At 42.4% G+C, this 22,456-nt stretch overlaps 1 protein-coding gene across 1 annotated transcript; it reads left to right on the top strand.

Annotated features, from left to right (window-relative positions):
- Positions 1 to 110: 110 nt before the first annotated feature.
- Positions 111 to 20,654, top strand: LOC122697019 (transmembrane protein 217-like). Its single transcript, XM_043907341.1, has 3 exons — positions 111 to 180; positions 19,409 to 20,084; positions 20,336 to 20,654. Exons 2-3 carry the CDS (start codon positions 19,514 to 19,516, stop codon positions 20,347 to 20,349), a joined length of 585 nt encoding a protein of 194 aa, XP_043763276.1. The 5' UTR covers positions 111 to 180; positions 19,409 to 19,513; the 3' UTR covers positions 20,350 to 20,654.
- The last annotated feature ends 1,802 nt before the right edge of the window (positions 20,655 to 22,456 follow it).

Here is a 22,456-nt window from a genome sequence, read left to right as displayed (position 1 = left end):
GCCATTGGTGGGCTGCGCAGGCTGTGGGAGACGGACCAATCGGGAGCCAGAATCCTGCAGGCCGCTGAAGCCGAACAGTGACGTCAGGGGCTGGGCACACAGGTGAACCGAGAAGGCGGAGCAAGAACGAGCTGGGAGGCGGGGCTGAAAGTTCCTTCGCCTGGGCCGGGGAAGAAGCAGGTAAAGAAAGCGACCTTTGGGAAGAAGGAGAAGTGCTGTTTTCTTTGGGGGTGATGAGGTTCTTGAGTCAAATGTTTTTTGAAAAGAGAAAGCATATATATTTATGTATATTAATCTTTGACCTAAATATAAGGGCCCATGTATTGGTTGCTGCCCATTTTTAACATCTCCCAATTCAACGACACTCTGGTTATTATCCTCCCCACTACCCTCGTTCCGTTCGGACTCTGATTTTTTCAATCGGTGGAGGAAAATCAATAACTGACCCCGACGGTCCAGCGTTGTTAACTGTTCAACACAACACGTGACTAACGGTTGGTTCCTAAGAGCCTCTCTGTCCTCAGATAATTGATCCCTGTAAAAGGACTTGTGCCATGCCTGAAATTCAGATGATCAAATCTCTGTTTCAACCAGTAACCGTCACTTTCTGACCAAGAGAACCTAGATGCGGACAAACTGTTCAGGAAATGTTCTTCTTTTATCTATCCAATTCAGACCGCCAATGGACATCCTTAATCCCTTATTAATCTACTATAAATCTTCACCCTTGATTTTATTTTCGATCTAGTTTTGAATTAGAATGATTTTTAATATTAGCATTTTGAATCCTTTGAAAGTCTTGTCAGCGTTTTTTGCCCTTTTTGAGTTTCTGTCTTTGTATACCACAGTGATGGGGGGCCCGGGGAGGGGGGGAGGGCAGGCAGCGCATGCTAGTCCAAAGTAGTTTCTGTCCCATCAAAGGACTCTTGAAATGGGCTGATTGTTCCTCACCCGCGACTCCTGGTTATTGCTAGCACAGTCCTTCCACATACTGGAAGGTCTAAAGGACCTTTTTTAATAGGCCCGCTAATGGCCTCTTTCTTCATAGATATTACCCCCGTTTTTAAGCTGTTTTTGTCCCCTAATTTCACAATCATGAGATTTCATGAAAAGGGCTATTTTAATTTTCTCTGAATGTTTCATGTTTTTGTAGACGTTCATCTTGTTTTGTCTCAGATATTCATATTTATAGACATATCCCCCATCAAACAAAAGTCCCTCTATCTTTTTAATCATTTTAGTGGCCTTTCCTTGGCTGTTGTTTTTCATAGGATGCAGTGACTAGCACTGCATACTGAGATCCATAAGGGAGTTCCTGAGGTTTTTGTTGAAGCTGAGGTTTTTGTCATTATTCTGAAACCACCAGAACTTTTACTGGCATTTTGGATTTTACAAGAGCTGATGTCTTGAAGGAATAACCTACAGCAGTTTCTGATCCCTTTCCTTGGGGGCAGCTGGCAGTCCAGAGTTCATTATCTTAAAGATGTCACCTGAATTGTCTCCTCCTATGTGAACTGCTTTAGAGTTGTCCACATAGCAAGTCATCTGCCACTTTCCAGCCTAATCATATAGCTTTAGAAATGTTCCAAGAGACACTCCCAATTGACTTGACATTTCACTATGTGGAAAGCAGAGTATAATTTGTGTACCTAGAAAAGTCTCAAAGTATTCCTTTTTCTTAATCATTTATGAAATGTTAAATAACACTGATTCCCAGAGGATGCTATTAACATTGTTCAACCCTGAGAAGCCATTAATATTCCTACTTTTTATTTTCTACTTCTAAGCCAGTTTCCCGTCCAAGACTAAAAAAAAAGAAAGAAAAAAGTTGTCTAGTGATAACTTTTAAAATTGTCTTTGTTAGAGAAGTTGAAATTCTTGAGCCTTTTTTCATCACCACCACCACTGTGACCAACCAAATGTAGACCAACCACATCCTTACAGCAGCCTGCTGGTAGGCCTCTTTCTTCCACTCTTGTCCCCTTAGAGTCTGTTCCCCACACAGCAGAGGGGGAGAGAGAGAGCCCGTTAGAATGTCAGTCAGGTTATATCACTCCTCTGCTCAATACCCTGCAATGGCTCTGTCTCACTTGGCATAAAATTCCAGCTCCTTAAAGACTCTCTATGGTTTGGTTCCACTCTCTTCTTTGCTTAATCTGCTCCAACCACACTTTACTGGCTTTTTGTTGTTCCTTGAACACTCCAATCATGTTCCTACCTCAAGGCATTAGACACTGCCTCTGCTTGGGATTCTTTCCCCTCAAATATCTATTTTTTTCTTTAAAGTGTTACCCCTACCTGCCATATTTTATACCTGTTTCTTGTCCATCTCCGTCCCCTAGAATGTAAATTCCACTAAGGCAAGGATTTTGTCAGTTCTGTCTCTGCTCTTCTCACCTAGAACAGTGCTTGGCACACAGTAGGTGCTTAATATTTGCTGAATGAGAGAATGAAGAGTATAAACTATTCTTGTCTTTTGGTTCTATGTTGTTCACGTGCATTTGTTGTTGGAAAAGATGATAGAAACCATTTTTCCAATCCCTGGCAGGTGTGTCCACCTTACCAAAGAGCCTATAAGCTTGTTTATGCTCTTTGTTGAAAAACAGCCTTCCTTTCCTGGGAGAAAATGTCCTCTTAAACCCTTTTGCAGCTTCAGAGGGATGAACTTGTACCTAAAATGATGAGGGACAGAGGTCATCCACCTAGCCACCTGTCCATCAAAAGATGATAGCTATGGCAGCAAGACCACCCTCACAGCAAACTTAAGGTGAAAAATCATTGGTTTGAGGTTTCCAAGGGGTGCATGGAGCACTTTTGGTAGAGACCCTTAGTGATACGCACTGACTGGTCCATTATACTGGTGCTTCTTATACTTTTTAAAAATGTATTTATTTTTGGTTGTGCTGAGCCTTTGTTGCTGCATAGCAGGGGCTGCCTTTTGTTGCGGTGTGCATGCTTCTCATTGCAGTAGCTTCTCTTGCTACAGAGCACAGGCTCTGGAGGGCCCGGGCTCAGTAGATGTGGCCCAAGGGCCTAGCTGTCACATGGCACATAAGATTCTCCCGGACCTGTGTCCCCTGCATTAGCGGCTGGATTCTTAACCACTGGACCACCAGGGAAGTCCCTCTCATACTTTAATGTACATGTGAGTCACCTGGAGATCATGTTGTAAGTCTAGATTCTGATTTAGTAGGTCTGGGGTGGAACTTATATGGTAGAGGATGAGATGATTGAATGGCATCACTGACGCAATGGACATGAGTTTGAGCAAACTCTGGGAAATGGTGATGGCCAGGGAAGCCTGGCATGCTGCAGTCCATGGGGTCGCAAAGAGTCAGACATGACTGAGCAACTGAACAGCAGCAACAGCCGCCTCCCAGGTGACCCTGATGCTTGTAGACCTCACTTTGGAGACCTTTTGCTCGTGAAACAGAGTGACCTATGATCCTTAAATTTATTTCAAAATTTATTTATTATTTTGAAACTGTAAGTAGAAAACTCTCAATGAATGTTGTCTGGCTGCAAGTTTTTAACTGTTCCCTCTTTAACTTCACCTTCATTTAGAAGAGAGTAAAACAACTCAGATTGGAGCAAAGAAGAGTTTGGAGCAAAGGGAATGAGCTATGTCTGGGTTGAATGTGGACTCAAAAGAGGTGATTCTATCTCAATCCTTAGAGAAAGTTCCATGGAAGAGTTAAACCGAGAATGGAGACATGCAGGGAAAGAAAAAGACCCGAAGGACCTTTCAGAATAACAGCTACAGAGGGAGATAAAAATCAAGGGAAAAAAAAAAAAGCCTTTGGACTAAGTTCCAAAGAGATCACTAAAAGTGAAAGTGAAGGGTCTGACTCTTGTGACCCCATGGACGATAGCCCGCCAGGCTCCTCCATCCATGGGATTTTCCAGGCTAAGAATACTGGAGTGGGTTGCCATTTCCTTCTCCAGGGGATCTTCCCAACCCAGGGATTGACCTCAGGTCTCCCACATTGCAGGCTCTTTACCATCTGAGCCACCAGGGAATCCCAGAGATCACTAGCAGACTTTAATCTCAGAGTAGGAGTCGAGTGGACCCTGTGCTGAGAGAAGAGTTAAGAAATGAGAGCAAGAAGCAGCCTTCACAATGTACTGCAGAAAGTTGGACCCCCCAAAGGAATGGTGAGGCCAAACTGGAATCTAACAGCAAAAGGGCTTTTTCAGCACCTAAAGAACCACTGAGAGAGTCAACTGAGAGAGATCAGTTATGTCAGGGAAGGCAGAAGGCTAAGCAAAATGACTGAAGAAGCAAGAGGTCATAGGAGTAAAGAAAGAGAGAATCGAGTCTGAAGGGGTGGAAGGAAGATAAAGCATTTCTTTCCTAGGAACTTATTCTAAGAAAGTCAGTTAAAAAGAGGGAGGGGGAAAGCTCTGTATACAAAGGTGTTCTTTGCCTTGTAACCAATAACAAACGGGGTAAATCAAAAGATTGCAAAAGGTTTAAACATGAGAAGGTGGTTAAACAAATTATGGTGTGTGGTTTGTAAACTTGAACCATGCTATGTCATTAAATCTTGCAAATTTGCATGCTACATAGCACGTCAGAGAGGTTTACGAAGTGATGTCCAGCAGGGAAAAGGCAGAATGCAAAAAATCTTTGCCTGATTTCAATAAAAATACATTTGACTCTTTTATCAAAGAGTAGAAGAAAACATGGAAAATTTTAGCAACTTTTGTTAGTAGAATTATGCATCTTTTTCTTTCTAGAATTCTTCTCTAATGCTACCATATTTTTATCATTATAAAATATATGTCATATAATAAATTAGGGGTGTTGAGACTTCCTTGGCAGTCCAGTGGTTAAGACTCTGTGCTTCCACTGCAGCGGGTGTGAGTTTGATCCCTGGTCAAGGAACTAAGATCCCACATCCCACATAGTGGGGCCAAAAAATATAAGTAAGTAAGTAAGTAAATAAATAAGTTAGAGGGTGGCAAACCTTTTCTATAAAGCGCCAGGCTGTAAACAGTTTTCAGCTTTTCAAAATTAGCAAGGCTGTGTTCCAATAAAACTTCATTTGTAACTACAAAAATTGGAATTCTATGTGACTTTCCCAAGTTACAAAATATTCTTCTTTCAATTTTTTACAAATATTAAAATATGTAAAAACCATTCTTAGCTTACAGACCATGCAAAAATACTGTACCAGATTTGGCTACGGGTGCAGATTGCCAACCCCACAGTAAAGAATAAAGAATAAATAACATTTGAGAATAAGATTAAGAAAAAAACCTTCCAAATCCCCATTTTGCCCGTCCTTGATCCCATTCCCCTCCCTCTCTCCAGTGGAAACCACAATCCACTCTCTTCCATGTTACACACTTTTACTATATATGCGCGTATCTATAAACAACATGTTTTTCATGTTTTGAAACTTTATAAATAGCAACACACTGTACATATGCTTCAGCAACTGGCTTTTTTCACTCTGCATTCTGTTGATACAAGGAGCTCTTGTTTGCTCATCTTAACTGCCCTATTATGTTCCATAATGTAAATATTCCTCAATTGTCATCGCCAGTTATTTCTATTTTAAGCTGTGCTCAATTAACATTCTTTTACACATTACCATATGTACAATTTTCTCTAGTGTGGTGTTTTTTAAAGGACAGTTTGTCAACTGTTATAGTGAGTTGAAATACATTTAAAAATTGGAACCTTTAATGAAATAGAATAAATGGGGACATTTATACCTGATTGGAGAAGGAAATGGCAACCCACTCCAGTACTCTTGCCTGGAAAATCCCATGGATGGAGGAGCCCGGTAGGCTACAGTCCATGGGGTTGCAAAGAGTCGGACACGACTGAGCGGCTTCACTTTCACTTTCACTTTATACCTGATACACAAAATTGACAATGTTGTGTCAATTATACCTCAATTAAAAAAAAAAGAATAGACAGGATTAGAAAAGATCAGAGTGTTGCATGTAATAGGAAAAGGCATTATTGTGCAAAAATTTTATTTCCGCTTTTTACACACTTATACATATGTGTGTATGTGTGTACTTGATTATAATGTAAAACATATATCTCAGTAAGAGATTGTTGTCACAAAGCTTGAAAAACCACTGCTTTTAAGGTGCTGAGCAAGGGATACCCAAGAAAAACATGCTGGATCATAGAATATGCACAATTTCTACTTAACTGGATACTGAAAAATGCTCTCCAAAATGGTTTTTCCTATTTATACTGGTCCTCACGGCAGTGGCTAAGAGTTACCATTGCTGCACATCCTCACCAGTAGTAGGTTTTTCTCATGGGATATTAAATACACCACATACACAAAAGATTGTATAACACTAATATGTATAGTTTAATGAATAATAGTAACATTTCCCTGAACGTCCCCCACTCCCCACACTATGCAACAGGACATCACCAGTACCTTAGATGCCTCTTGGGAGTCCCTTCCTATGGGCACTTCTCTGCCTTCAAGTGTATCCACTGTGCAGAATTTTGTATTAAACATCCTCTGTGTATGTATATTTTCGACCTGTTTTTGTAACCTTAAATAATGTGTTGTTTATATTAATAATTTAATGATATTGTATGGTATTCATTCTCCCTGTTGCTTGCTTCTTTTAGGCAACAGGATGGTTTTGAGATTTATCCATGTTGATAGATTATAGCTGTAATTCACTCATTTTCACTGCTGTATAATATTCCATTTTATAAATAGCACCACTTACCTATGTCACTACCAGTGAGTATTTAACTGTTCCAGGTTGACCTGCAGCCTGAAGCATAGTGAGAAAAATAGATGCTTGTGGTTGTAAACCACTGAATTTTGCGTCACTAGGGTGGCCATAACTGATTATTACAAAGTGAAATGGAAAAAAAAAGTAGAAGGGGAAAGAGAGCTAGGAGTACCCTTTCAAGAAACTTAGGAGTGGGGAATTCCCTGGCAGTCCCATGGTTAGGGCTCAGCACTCTCAGTGTCTAGGACTGTGTTCAGTCCCTAGTTGATAAGATCCCACAAGCAATGCAATATGGCAAAAACAAACAAATGAGAAACAGCTTAGCTGTGAAGCGATTGAGAGGCTAGTTTCTTCCTCTTCCTCCCCCTCATCATTGTTGTTCTGTTGTAGTTCTTTATAAGGGTATGATATAAATCCCTTCCCCATGTATGGAGAATTTTTCACTCTATGAAACCTTGTGGGAAGCAGAGCCCACCTATCAGGATTGTAGCTAGAAATGGCAGCTACTTACTTTTCCGCCCTTTCTTGTGAACTAAGTCAAGTGCACATGTCATAGGCGCTGCTAATGAAATTTTTCCAAAGTATACTTTGAATCAGGAGGAGCTTATGATGCAAACAAAAAGAGAACAAGAGAATTCATTCTTGGTGAGCAGTAGCAGTTGTGACAGTAACACCCAACTTAAGGAAAAAGCTCTGGCAGCGGCCATACCTAGAGTCTTGTGCCAGAAGGCCTCTCAGTGTGACTTTGGCATCAAACGCTCATCACTGGCAGTGGCCTGGCTCCGTGGCATGATATTGGCTGCCATCCTGTAAGCAAAGCCTCCGAATGTGGTGTGATAGATGGTGGTATTAACGCCCTAATTCTTCACCTCTCCCTGCATCCGTGTTATCTTGTGGGACCTTCTCATTCTAACTCTGGACTCAGTCTTGTGACTTGCTGTGATCAAGGGATTTTAGGAAGCATTATACAAGCAGAGGGCTTCCCATGGGCACTAGTGGTAAAGAACCTGCAGGCCAGTGCAGGAGACATAAGAGACTTGGGTTCAGTTCCGGGGTCAGTAAGATCCTCTGCAGGAGGAAATGGTAATCCACTCCAGTGTTGTTACTTGGAGATTCCCACGGACAGTGGAGCCTGGCTGGCTACAGTCCATAGGGTTGCAAAGAGTCGAACTCAACTGAAATGACTTAGCATGCACCCACGCATACAAGCAGAAACTTGGAAAACATTCATGTGGCTGCACTTGCTCTCTGTCTTAGTCTGTGTGCGATTATATAACAAAATTCTACAGACTGGCTTGTAAACAAGAGATATTTATTTCTCACATTTCTGGAGGCTGGAAGTCTAAGATCAGAGTGCCAGCATGACCTGGTTTTGGCAAAGGCTGTCTTCTGGGTTGCAAACTGCCAACTTCTTGCCATGTCCTCACACAGAGGAAGGAGCAAGGGATCTCTCTGGTACTTGTTCATTCAGGAAGGCTCCACCCTCCTGACCTAATCAATTCCCAAAGGCCCTACCATCTAATACCATCTCATTGGGCATTAGGTTTTCAACATATGAATTTGGGGAGGACAAAAGCATTCAGTCTGTAGCACCCTCACTGCTGGCCTCTGCCATTGCAACATGCCTAGGCTAGCCTGTTGGATGATGAGAATCACATGGACCTAGGCCAAGTCTCTCTGAGTTATCCCAGCTGAGGCCATCCTAAGTCAGCCAACAGCCAGTTGACCCTCAGGCATATGAATGAACTCAGCCAAAATCAACAAAACTGTCTAGTCGACCAACAGTTGACCCCAGATGTCAAGTAAGTCCAGCTGAAATCAGCCCAGCTCAGCCCAGCCCCAGAGAAGCCGAACCCCACAGACTTGTGAACTAAGTATTGTTCATTGTTACACGCTGCTGAGGTTTTGTGGTTGTTTATGTAGCATTGTTGTGGCAATAAATAACTGGCCCTTTGCACACATCTATGAGCTATGACTTTTCTGCTTAAATCAGCCAAGAGCCAGTATTTGTTGCTTGCCCTGACACCAAGATTGAATGTAAATGAGAGAGAAACACAGGGTCAAAGGAGAGATTGTTTGAGCTGGAAGAGACTTTGGCATGCTTACAGGAAAAGGATTGGAGGCAGTTGTGTTTGTTAGGACATGAGTTTGGGTGCAAAATAACCGTGCTTTAACCATGACGGAGGGCTTCCCCGGTGGCTCAGCTGGTAAAGAACCCAAGGAAGGAGACTCAAGAGACAAGGATTCGTTCCCTGGGTCGGCAAGATCCCCTGGAGGAGGGCATGGTTACCCACTCCAATATTCTTGCCTGCAGAATTCCATGGACAGAGGAGCCTGACAGGCTACAGTCCATGGGGTTGCAAAGAGTTGGACACAAGTGAGCGTGCATGTGCGCGCACACACACACACACACACACATAACCATGACAGAAGTTTATAGTTTCCCTCAGTCATGTAAGAGCCTAGGTATGAGTGGTGGCCCTGCTCTGTGAATCTTCAGAGGCCTAGATCCTTCTGTGTTTATCATGTCCTTGTCCAGTTGGTCCAAGGTCACCCTCTATTCCCCCTACTCCATCCACATTTCAGCTATTGGGAAGAGGGAAAGGAAAGATGACTTTCTCCTTAATACATGGTGTGTGCATGCTTAATCATGTCTGACTCTTCGCCACTCGATGGACTGTAGCCCTCCAGGCTCCTCTGTCCATGGGATTCTTCAGGCAAGAATACTGGGTTGCCATGCCCTCCTCCAGGGGATCTTGACGACCCAGGGATCAAACCCATGTCTCCTGCATTGCAGGCAGATTCTTTACCCCTGAGCCAGCAGGGAAGCTGGTCCCATTCATTTCTCCCCCTTTAAACCTATTCTCAGGAATTGGTCATATGGCCATATTCAGCTGCCAGGGAGGCCAGGAAAGGCAAACCTTATTCTGGCCAACCATGTGTATATCTAAACATCCTGCTTCTGTGGAAGGAGGGGAAAACAAATAATAATAGTTCTTCCCATGTCAATGAGGAAGAAGGGATAATTAATGGAACAGGATCTCTATGGTTGACTTTATTAGCAATTTCCTTCCTTCTTCCTTGGGAAGGGGACTCATTTGTTTTGGAGAGGTGGGGCAACTGTGTTCCCAGTTGGCATGAATCATGATATGTCTTAACCAGTTATGGCAATCCTACTGAGCTTGTCAGAAACTGATTTCCACAGCCTCCCCTGCAGTGTTGGGTGACCCTGTGACCCAGCTCTGGCCAGTGAGCCAGGAAAAGAAGGCTGCTGGGGGGTTCTGGGAAGTGGTTTCCTTCCTATGAAAGAGACAAACGCAGAAGAGAGCTTGTTGGTGCTCTCCTGCTTTTGCTACCAATGTGAGACTTCTGACCACAAAAGAAAGGTCAAGAGAATCACAAATGCCAAACTAGAGCCCTGGCACCTTCTTGAGGATTCACATGACCTTGAGGGATGAGTATGAATGAGCCCGGTGGAGAAGGGGAGGAAAGACATCGGAGGAAATGAGAGTATTATATACACAAGAAGGAATGCACACAGGTGTTCCTGGAAAGTTGGATTGGAGTCAGATGGTGAGGACTTTGTAAGCAGCAGTGTGATTTATTGTCCAAATTGCCTCATTCGTAGCTGGGACTGGTTTCCTGTTTGTTGACTGATTTACCACAAAGCATGACAGGCATCTTCCTTTTGTAGGTTTAAGAGGACTGCCCATCTCTTCCCCTATCAGAGAGTTAAAATACTTTTGCTTTGGAAAATCTAGGCTCTCAAAAGTAGAGATCTTGATTATGTGGGTGGGTGGGGGGATAGATCTGAAAAGATGAGGGAGCAGGGAATCACTTCTGATTCCTACAGTGAATGGGGTTTCCCTACCCTCAGGGAATGGAGAAGTGCCTAGTTCTGCCCACCTTGGGACCCATGTTTGACCTCGGAGTGACAGGATGATTGATGGGTTGGCTGCGTGGACCCCAGGCTGGGGACTGAGCTGTGAGCCACAGCCTTTGAAGCTATGAGCAGTGGGACCACTAAGGCTAGGACATGAAGCCTCTCATACCCTCACATGACTGACCACACGGCCTGAAGTCCAGAGCCCTTCCATGAGATTCTAGAATTGGGTGAACCTGGGATTTCAATATGACTCCATCAAGGGGAGAGAGAAAAACACTTTGAGATAGAATTTCTCCCTAACTCCTTAAGACAACTGAGTCCAATTTTATATTATTAAAAAAAAAAAAAAAGAAGAGGGGGCTTCCCTGGTGGCTGAGTGGTAAAGAATCTGCCTGCCAATGCAAGAGACATGAGTTTGATCCCTGGTCCAGGAGGATCCCACATGCCGCAGAGCAGCTAAGACTGTGTGCCACAAATATTGAGCCTGTGCTCTAGGGCCTGGGAACCACAGTTGCTGAGCCTGTGAGCCCTGGATCCCGTCCACAGCAAAAGAAGCCACCACAATGACGAGCCTGTGCTCTGCAACTGGAGAGTAGCCCCCACTTGCCACAACTAGAGAAAAGGCCACACAGCAACGAAGATTCAGCATAGCCAAAAATAAACAAGTAAATAATTTAAAAAATAATAATAATAAAACTGCTTTCTCACACTAGAGTGTCCAATTATGGTACAAATTCCTTCTGTGGTATACAAAGCCAAAGGAGAGGGAGTGAGAAGTGTTCATAAATTATCTCAGCAGTTCTTTTTTTTTTTTTTTAAGTTGATAGATTTATTTTAAAGAGAATGTAGAAGATATATCTCAAAGAACTCAGGCTCCTATATATGCAAAGTATCCATTTTCATTTTTAAAAATCCAATTAAATTGGCCTGATACTGCCAGGCTAGGAGGAAATCCAGCCTCCATTATGACCAGAGCTCCTCTGGCCCTCGGGGATGCCTCAGAATCCAGAGGTAGAACCTGGTGCCGGACACAGGGGCCAACCTTTTACCCACGGCCGTCATGGGGCTGCTGGCAGCTGCCTTGTGCAACCCACAGAACAGAGACTTGAAGCCCACCAGCCCCTGTTTCAAACCCCACGTAAGGTGTAGGCATTTTTACTGAGGTGTTAAAAAAAAATTCTTGAGGGAATTCCTTGCTGCCCAGTGGTTAAGACTGCACTTTCGCTGCTAAGGTTAAAGGTTCCCCAATCCATGATTGGGGAACTAAGATCCCACAAGCCGCATGGCACAGCCAAAAAAAACCACAAAATTATGACAAATATGTTCTAAACCAGGGATGTACATTTACTTTTGGTGGGAGAGTGAATTTGTAACAAGTGTTTGGTGTTTTGCTTATAACTAGTATTTTTATAATTATATATATATAGCTCTGGGACTTCCCTTCCTATACGGAGTGTGCAGGTTTGGGCCCTGATCAGAGAGCTAAGATCCCAATGCCTCATGCCAAAAAACCAAAACCTAAAACAGAAGCATTATTGTAACAAATTCAATAAAGACTTTTTGAAAAAATGGTCCACAGGGACTTCCTGGTGATCCTTGCTGTTCTGGGGACTCAGGTTCAGTCCCTGGTCGGGGAGCTAGGATCCCACGTGCTTCGGAGCAGCTGAGCCTGACTGAACACCACAACTGTTGAGGCCGTGCGTCTCAAAGAAGGACCTTGAAAGACTCAACGAAGATTCCAAATGCCACAGCTAAGATCCGATGCAGCCAAATAAACAATTTTTTTTTTTAATGGTTCACATCAAAAAACAAAACAAAACCTTTTAATTGACATAGGTGACTTAGGCTCTTCTTTTTCTTTTTTATTTATTTGGCTGCACTGGGTCTTAGTTGCAGCATGTGGGATCTAGTTCCCCGACCAGGGATGAAACCTGGGCCCCCTGCATTGGGAGCACGGAGTCTTAGCCACTGGACTGCCAGGGAAGTCCACTTTATAATGTGCTCATTGCCATTGTTATTTCCCTGCCTCAACCCAATAATGCCAGAGATCCAGCTGAAGGGAGCTGGTAGCAACATCCTCTGTTGGAATCACAAGTCAAATTGTGAAAAGAATGAAAAATATTGAGGGAATTCCTTGGCTGCCCAGTGGTTAGGATTCTGCACTTTCATTGCTAAGGATAAACGTTCAATCCTTGATTGGGGAACTAAGAACTAAGATTCCCCAACCAAGAACTAAAGTTCTTACCATAATTGTGTAAGTCTAAGATATTATCAAATGAAAGATGCATTAATATTTCAAATATCACTGAGAGAAAAATACTATTAATTAAATTATGCCTTCATGCTTTCTTGCCATTTTGTATTTTTATTTTCTACTTATCAAAATGATTTTAGACTTATTTATCTTTTATTTATTTTGGCTGCACCAAAGACCTGCATGAAAGGTCTTAGTTCCCTGACCAGGGATCAAACCCATGCCCCCTATAATGGGAACGCAGAGTCTTAACTACTGGACTGCCAGGGAAGATAGTTTTAGATTTATTTAGGTGTAGATTTTTTGGTATTTTTTTGTTTATTTATTTAATTTTGGCTGCACTGGGTCTTTGTTGCTTTGCAAGGGCTTTCTCCAGTTTTGGCGAGTGGGGTCTACTCTTCATTGTCATGCACAGGTTTCTCAATGCAACCGTTTCTCTTGATGCAGAGCTCTAGGGCGTGGGCTTCAGTATCTGTGGCTCACAGGCTCTAGAATTTGGCCTCAGTAGTTGTGGAGCATGGCCTTAATTGCTCCGTGGCATGTGAAATCTTCCTGGGCCAGGGATTGAACCCATGTCCCCTGGGTTGGCAGGTAGATTCTTATCCACTGAGCCACCAGGGAAGTCCCTAGACAGAGATTTTTAAAATCACATATTGATATTTATAAAAATATTCAACTTTAGAAGTAATCAATAAAATACAAAAAGATGCTCTCTCAGTGTTGACATCCTTAGCATATTTGCTTTTGTCCCTATGCCTGTTGCCTCATGGTAACAAAATAGCTGCTGAGGTTCTAGGCATCATACCACATTCAAGCTAAAAAGAAAGAAAATGTAGAGATAGTGTTACCTCAAAACTGAGTTTGCTTCTTGGTGGGTGCCAATAGACACAACCAAGCCAAAGATTGGGAGAAGGAAGGATTTATTATTACTGGCAGCAAATAAGAACACGGGATCTTTTCCAAAGCAATATCTCCCTGAACAGCGAATTGGGGAAGTTTTAAGCTCGGGGTACATGCATATTCATGAGAGGGCTTGAGCAGAGGAGAATTCAGCATAGAACTGGGGCCAAGGTTGACAGAGTCCAAGCTTTAGTTGACCTAAAGTAGACTTCTGTTAGCAAAGAAGAGGAAATGGGTATTGGGAAGGAAGCTGAAGATATTTTCTGCAACACAACTTAATAAATAGTAGTTTTACATGCATAATAAATAGTAGTTACCCCTTGGTATAAAGCAAAAATGACAATAGCAAAAACTCTTATATAGTACAATGCTTACCATGTTCCAAACACTGTCCTGAATATTTTAAATATATTAACTCGTTTAAGCCTCACAGCAACCTTATAAGGTAAATACTGTTATTATCCTTGTTTTATTTTAGTGTTTTTTTTTTATCATACTTCATATGCTCACGGTTAGACTTATCATAATCTTTGGTGCATGACATAGCCCTAACTGATCTATGCATAACTCCTTTATTTACTTTAAAAATATTAGTTCTTTTTAATAAAGTAACATTTACCCTCAAATCCTCTACCTAAAGTAAAATTAGGATCTTGACAGTAAATCAGATCTGACTATATGATCTCCCCAGCCCATTTCACTTCCTCCCCTGACCCAAGGTGATGGTCGTTTAGAATCCTAAGTTCATCATTCCTTTATTTTCCTTATATAGTTTTGTAGTTTTATTGCATCTATATATACAGTCCAAAAATTGTGTATGTGTGTGTATGACATACCTATAGTTGCTTTTATTTATTTATTTATTTATTTTTCTATAGTTGCTTTTAATTGTATATCTTCTTTTGGTACTTTTTCACTTGCTATTATATTACTAAGATTCGTTCCAGTTGTTCTGTGTTGCTACAGTAATTCATTTTGATGACTGCTTAACATCCCATCGTGTGAATATGTAACAGTTTATTCATTTTCAAACCATTTTTTACTGAAGTACCTATTATGTTCTTAGTGATTTTTTTTCTTTTCTGGTTATCAACTGCACTAACTCTATCATATCCAGGATTACTAAAGGCCTCATGTAATTTGAGCAGTTTTCTTCATCATTTTTAATCGCTGCATGAGATCTTGCAAGACTCGCAATGATGCTTTGCAAATTATTTGCTTTGTGTCATCAGCTATTTACGTTGGGCTCTCAGAGAGAGGCTGAACAATAAAGACTTGATTTGATGGGTTTGGTGCACACACAGAACCCTTAGTTGCAGCCTAGAGGAATGTTGCGGTGATAGGGGAAAATGGGGAACATGAGTTCATTGGTGAGTATTTCCTTGTTATGATCACTTTTCCTTCCGTGGTCAGCCTGGCAAATGTGGAAGTTTGGATTTTGACCACTGAGATAACAAGAATCCCCTGCACCTCAGAAAATTCCCTAACACTCCTGACACAAAAGGTAGACTCCATTTCTCCTCCCTCTGAAAATGGCCTAGCCTTGGTGATTCACAAGAATAAAGTGCAGCTTTGTTTACAATAGCCAAGACATGGAAACAACCTAAATGGCCATCAACAGTTGACTAACTAAGGAAAATGTGATATATATATATATATATATATATATATATATATATATATATGATATATATCATGGAATACTATTCAGCCATAAAAAAGAATGAAATGATGTCATTCGCAACTACATGAATAGACCTAGAGATTATCATACTAAGCAAAATAAGTCAGACAGAGGAAGATAATACCACATGATATCACTTATGTGTAAAATCTAAAATATGACACAAATGACCCTAGCTACAAAACGGAAACAGACTCACGAACGTAGAGAACAGATTTGTGGTTGCCAAGGAGGAGAGTTGGATTGAGAGTTTGGGATGAGCAGGTATAAACTATTCTATATAGGATGGATAAACAAGGTCCTACTGTATAGCACAGGGAACTCTATTCAATATCCTGTAATAAACCAAAATGGAAAAGAATATGAAAGAGAATACACACACATACACACATAACTGAATCACTTTGCTATACATCAGAAACTAACAACATGGTAAATTAACTATACTTCAAAAAAAGAGAAAAGAACAGAGTATAGTAGAAGCGACCCTGTGCCGTTTCCAAGGCCAAGTTTAAACAAGGTGAAACAGCTTCCCCTAGTTCACCCTTCTGGGGATATTCACTCTGGACAAGCCAGTCAGCAAGAGGTGAAGAAACCCAAATGAATCCACACAGAGAGACCACATGAAAAGTCTTATATGGAGAGGGACTGAGACCCCCAACTGACAGCTGGCAGCAGTCACCAGACATGTGTGTGAATGAGTCTTCAAGGAGAGGTCCCCCAAATTCATGAGTGGTGACAAGATTCCCTGGATGTGTCCTGTCCAAATTCCTCATTATGCACAGTGTTAAGCTAACCTCCAGAGTCCTCCACGCACAGAATCCACATGCATAATAAATAGTTGTCTTATTTGTCTTATGCTGCTAAGTTTTGGAGTAATTTGTTATGTTGTTGTTGTTTGGTTGCTAAGTCATGTCAGAAGGCTTTGGCGACCCATGGACTGTCGCCCACCAGGCTCCTCTGCCCATGGTATTTCCCAGGATATGATACTAGAGTGGGTTGCCATTTCCTTCTCCATGGGATCTTCCCAATCCCAGGGCCCAACCCTCATCTCCTGCATTGGTAGGCGGGTTCTTGACTGCTGAGCCACCAGGGCAGCCCATACTTTGTTATAATAATTAGTAAAATTACAGAAAGAGAAAAAAGTAACGAGTACACCCAAATTTAAAGATGTGGGGACTTCCCTTGGTGATCCAGCAGTTGAGACTCTGAGCTCCCACTGCAGGGGGCATGAGTTCAATCCCTGGTTAAGGGACTAGGGAACTAGGATCCTACAGGCTGTGTGACACAGCCAAAAAAAAAACAAAATTGTGGAGGGAATTCCCTGGTGGTCCAATGATTAGGACTGCATGCTTCTATTGCAGGGGGTACAGGTTCCATCCCTGTAGCTGGGGAACTAAGATCCCACAAGCTGTGCAGCAAGTCCAAAAAAAAAAAAAAGATGTGGAAGCCGAGGCCTGGCAAGGATAAGTACACAGTAAATGGAGAAGCTAAGCAGAAATAATATTCTTGCCTGGGAAATCCCATAGACAGAGAAGCCTGGTGGGCTACAGTCCATGGAGTCAAGAAAGAGTCAGACAGAACTTGGCGACTAAACACCAGCTTATACTTTAAAATGGTTAAGGTGATGAGTTTTATGTTATGTGTATTTTACCACAGATAAAAATAAAATTTAAAAACTTAAATAATTCCAGAAAGTGTCACAACCATGCTTGTTTCATAATGTGGTTTTTTTTTTTTTTTTTGTAGTTCTGTTGTTTCTGCTGGTTCTCCTAGTGCCTTGTTCCTTACACACTCAGTTATTTTTCACCATGTACTAATCATTGTCCCTGAAGAATTACTAAGGGAGTTCTTTAAGGACCAGCACAAAGATGTATCCCTCCAGAGGGGATGTGAGCTTGTTTCTCCCAGGCACTTAGAGACACTTCCAGGTTAGGACTACTGTGTTTTTTATTTTATTTTTGGCTGCACTGGGTCTTCGTTGCTGTGAACGGGCTTTCTCTAGTTGTGGCGAGAGGGGCCTTCTCATTGCAGTGACTTCTCTTGTTGCAGAGCACAGGCTCTAGGACACACAGGCTTCGGTCCTTGAGCTTCATAGGGCCCTGGCTCAGGATGTGTGGTGCAGGGCTGAGTTGCCCTGCCGCATGTGGGATCTTACCAGACCAGGGATTGAAACTGTATGCCCTGCATTGGCAGGCAAATTCTTAACCACTGGGCCACCAGTGAAGTCCTAGGACTACTTTAAACTAGATTTATTACTTAAACGTTTTTATTTAAATACTTCATGGAATTTGGGCTACAAATCTGTAAAAAGTTAGTTACAGTGATAGTGTCTCAAGGAGAGTTTTCTCCTGAAATGTTCAGTTAGTACTAAGTACTAAGTTAACTTTCCCTGGAGTCTGCTGGGAGAAGATGGGGGCAAGTTTACTTCTGATTCCCCTTTACTGTAATCATAACCCATGGGGCCATGACTAATACAGGGAAGGCCTTCTAATAGACTCCCCACCTTGGTGGACACTGAGCTTTAATTTCATTCCACGTTACGCTGCAGAGTTCTCAAAAGGAAATTCAAGTTTGCCCAGATTGGCAAAGGGGCTTCCCAAGCGGCGCTAGTGATAAAGAACCTGCCTGCCAATGCAGGAGACTTAAGAGATGTGGGTTTGATGCCTGGGTCGAGAAGATCCCTGGAGGAGGGCATGACAACCCACTCCAGTATTCTTGCCTGGAGAATTCCATGGACAGAGAAACCTGGGATCACAAAGAGTCAGACACAACTGAAGCAACTAAGCACGCACACACAGATTGGCAAATATCCTCAGAGCAAATTTGACTTTCATGCTTGCTTATCTCTCCCAGTTCCTGAAGTCCTATAGTCTTTTGTCTCCTACTTCCTATCTTGTCAGTGCTTCTGTGCTTTCAAGAATATTTAAGAACTATTTCATCCAGCAGTTTTTAGTTTTTTTTTTTTTACTCAGCAAGTTGGCTCCACTAACCTTAGCAATCAGAAGTCCCTCTACTTTATCTTTTCTTTCTTTTTATTGATTTCTGTTCTTTTCTTTGTTTTCTTCCACCTATCTTTTTTTATTCTTATCATTGGTTGGATTTTTTTTCCCCTAACTCCCTGAGTTGAATGCTTAGCTCATTACTGTCTTTTCTTTTTCCATGATAAGGCTATTCCATTTTAAGATTTTAAATTTCCGTTAAAGTACACCTGTCATTGTATTCCTCAAGTTTTGATACATAGTGGAGGAGTGATTACTCAAAACCTAATGTTTTCATCCACTCACCCAGCAAGGCCATTGTGCTGCTACCCCGACTTTTCTCCCGAGATGCCTGCACTGAAGGTCTGGACAATGCGGCCAATTTTCCCCATCAGGGGGCAGCAGTGATAACCCAGGGCAAAACTGGAAGAGACAAAGAGCACAATTTAACTTTCTTTATTCAGTATTTTAGGCTTCCCTGGTGGCTCAGATGGTAAAGAGTCTGCCTGCAGTGAGGGAGCCCCGGGGTTCGATCCCGGGATCGGGAAGATCCCCTGGAGAAGGAAAAGGCAACCCACTCCAGTATTCTTGTCTGGAAAAATCCCATGGATGGAGGAGCCTGGTCGGCTACAGTCCATGGGGTTGCAAAGAGTTGGACATGACTGATTCTTTCTTTCTTATTCAGTATTTTCCAATACTGGCTACAGATGAAAATCACTAGGAAGTTTTTAAAAATGCTGATATCTGGGTCATACTCAGAGAATGTTCTAGCTGGTGTGGGGTGGGACTGTCAGTGATTATAACGTGAAGCCGGGGTTGAGAACTACTCCTCCAATTAATCTGCTCACTGCCACCAGCCTGGGACTGCCTCCTCCTTCCTCCCCACTCAAACTCCCAAACAGTTTTAAACAGCCTGCTGTCTTCTCCAAGCTGTTACTGCCTGGTGTCCATATTTCTCTCTGTTGTTTCTCCAGGTGAATTGGGGGAAGGGGGCAGAAGCCCTGGGTAATTTCCCACATTGGCAGGAATCTGAATTATCCCGGCCCCCGCTATTGTCTGTCTTCACGGGAGGTCTCAGCATGAAAGAGCAGCACTGGTGTGGCATGACCGCTAGAATGGGCTCCCTGTTGTCAGGGGTCTTCACCATCACCGCTGTGGACTTGTACCTCATCTTCGAACAGAAGTACTTAAGGAGAAACAATTGCACTGAGCATGCGTCACAGATCAAGAGCGCAAGTATCCTGATAAAACTGTTCATCATCTGCTGGAGCCTGACTATCGTCTTCTTCCTATCTTTCATCACCATCCTCGTCAGCTGCTTGCTCCTCTACTCAGTGTACGCCCACGTGTACAGGGGCCTGGTAATCTACATTGTTTGGATCTTTTTCTACGAGACGGTAAACATTGTGGTACAATGCCTTACCAATGACGACTCTTCCGTTGGAGAGGTCAGAGTCATGCGCTGGTTTGGTCTGGTGTCCCGTATATGCATGCACTGTTTCTGGATGTTCTTTGTCATCACTTACGCCTACATGATCTACAAAAATAAAAACCAGGGCAATATCATCTCCTACAACAGACGTATTTCCAGCAGCAGTGGAGACTTCCCACGGCGGAAATCCAAAATACTCAACTTTTCCCGCCGCTACAGTGAGTAACATAGCCCTATTCCACGATGGCAGGTTCTCAAGGTAGTTCATTTTCCATCTCATTCACTTTTCAGCAAGTAGAGACTCCACTGCCACTCTTTTGGGGGAGATACTGCCACTCTTTTGGGGGAGATACGGTGAGAAAAGGGATTACCATCACAACTGGAACACCTTGCTCATAGAGGATGTTTAATTAGAAGACATTGTTATTTATCAAGCTCTCCTTGACTTCCTCTTTCCTTTTCTTGTCAGTACCACCTTATTGATCAAAATGAAGAGAGGCAGGGATGAAATGAAGCTGAATTGCAGTCTGGCAATCCTTTGATCTTGCTGTGTCTTCATCAGCCTTCAATCCACAGCTCTCTGACGTAACCCTACAGGCAAACCTGTATTTATATCTCAGATTGTTGTAGCAAAAAATATATTGTTGGGGTCTTGAGGTGGTTTTTTGCTGTTTTTCTCTCCCTGTATCATCTATACTATATTCCAGATAAGTAAAAGAATAAAAATAGAGCCAAATCATACTTCATTTTCTGTCTTGATCCCTCCATCCTCTCCCCCAATAAACACTGTCAAGGAGCACAAATGCACTTGTGATTAATCAAAAGCTATTTGTTAAACTCTTCTGTCTGTCACTGTGCGGGACACACTGTGTATATCTCCACTGCAGGAGGATACAAAAAAAGTATAAGATATAATTCCTGACCTTGAGGATTTTGCAGTTTAGTGGGAGAGATTAAATCATGTTTATGTTTATGAATTGATTAGCCAACCACATAAGATGGTACAAGATTACACATTATCACATATCAACAAACTTCACTTTGAGTTCAGGGGTCAAGAAATGTCAGAAGCAGTTTAAGAAGCCAGGATGGAAGATACACTGAGGAAACCTCTACTTCAAACATTATAGACATTATGTTAGAGGTTTACTAATGGCTTTCTTGAGGTATAATTGATATACAATATATAGCACAGGCTTCCCTGGTGGCTTAGATGGTAAAGAATCTGCCAGCAATGCAGGAGACCTGGGTTCAATCCCTGGTTTAGGAAGATCCCCTGAAGAAGGAAGTGGCAACCCACTCCAGTGTTCTTGCCTGGAGAATCCCCATGGACAGAGGAACCTGGAGGGCTGCAGTTCATGGGGTCCCAAAGAGTCGGACATGACTGAGTGACTAAACCACAACCACAACAAATGCATGTTTAAAGAATACCATTTAATAAGTTTTGGCATAGGTATATCCCAGTGAAAACCATCACCATAATTCATACACATGAACATGTGTATCACCCCCAAAAGTTTCCTCTTTATCCCTATCTCCTGCCACTTCCTGCACTGCCATCCCCTACCCTGCCACCACAAAGCACTGATTTGCTGATTTTCTCTATATGTTAGTTTGTATTTTCTAGAACTTTACATAAATGGAATCATAGAGTATATAATCTTTTTTGCCTGACTTCTTTTGCTCAGCCTAAGCCCTTGAAGTTTCATTCATGTCATTATGTGTATTGCTAGTTCATTATTTTTTTAATACTTATTTATTTGGCTGCCCTGAGTCTTGGTTGTGGCATGTGGGATCTTTAATTATGGCATGTGAACTGTTAGATGCTGCATATGGGATCTAATTCCCTGGCCAGGGATGAAACCCGGGCCCCCTGCATTGGGAGCTTGGAGCCGTAGCCACTGAACCACTGGAGAAGTCCCTATAGCTCTTTTTTTTATTGCCGAGTAGTATGCCATGGCAAGAATGTACCACAGTTAATCCATTTGGTCACTGAAGGACATTGAATGGTTTGTAGTTTGGGGCAATTATGAATAAGAATGGTATAAATATTTGTGTATAAAACTTTGTGTGGACTTAAAATTTCATTCATCTTGAGTAGTGCTAGTGGTAAAGAACCCTCTGGCAATGCAGGAGATATTAGAGACAAGGGTTCAATTCCTGGGTCCAAAAGATCCCCTGGAGGAGGGCATGGGGCACTCCAGTATTCTTGCCTGGAGAGTCCCATGGACAGAGGAGCCTGGCAGGGGTCAGTCCATAGGGTAGCAAAGAGTCAGATATGACTGAAGCAACTTCAGTTCAGTCGCTCAGTTGAGTCCGACCCTTTGCAACCCCATGGACGGCAGCACTCCAGGCCTTCCTGTTCATCACCAATCTTCCAGAGTTTACTCAAACTCGTCCATTGAGTTGGTGATGCCATTCAACCATCTCATCCTCTGTCGTCCCCTTCTCCCACCTTCAATCTTTCCCAGCATCAGGGTCTTTTCAGATGAGTCAGTTCTTCACATCAGGTGGCCAAAGTATTGGAGTTTCAGCTTCAGCATCAGTCCTTCCAATGAACACTCATGACTGATCTCCTTTAGGATGGACT

Source organism: Cervus elaphus, chromosome 7 (genome assembly GCF_910594005.1).
Source record: "Cervus elaphus chromosome 7, mCerEla1.1, whole genome shotgun sequence".
In the NCBI taxonomy this organism is placed as follows: domain Eukaryota; kingdom Metazoa; phylum Chordata; class Mammalia; order Artiodactyla; family Cervidae; genus Cervus; species Cervus elaphus.
Note: the sequence above shows the minus strand (reverse complement) of the source record. Positions and strands in the feature narration are given on the sequence as shown.

Bases quoted from the DNA above. Each gene is read 5' to 3' on its own strand.
- LOC122697019 (XM_043907341.1), top strand. From the start codon at position 19,514: ATGAAAGAGCAGCACTGGTGTGGCATGACCGCTAGAATGGGCTCCCTG.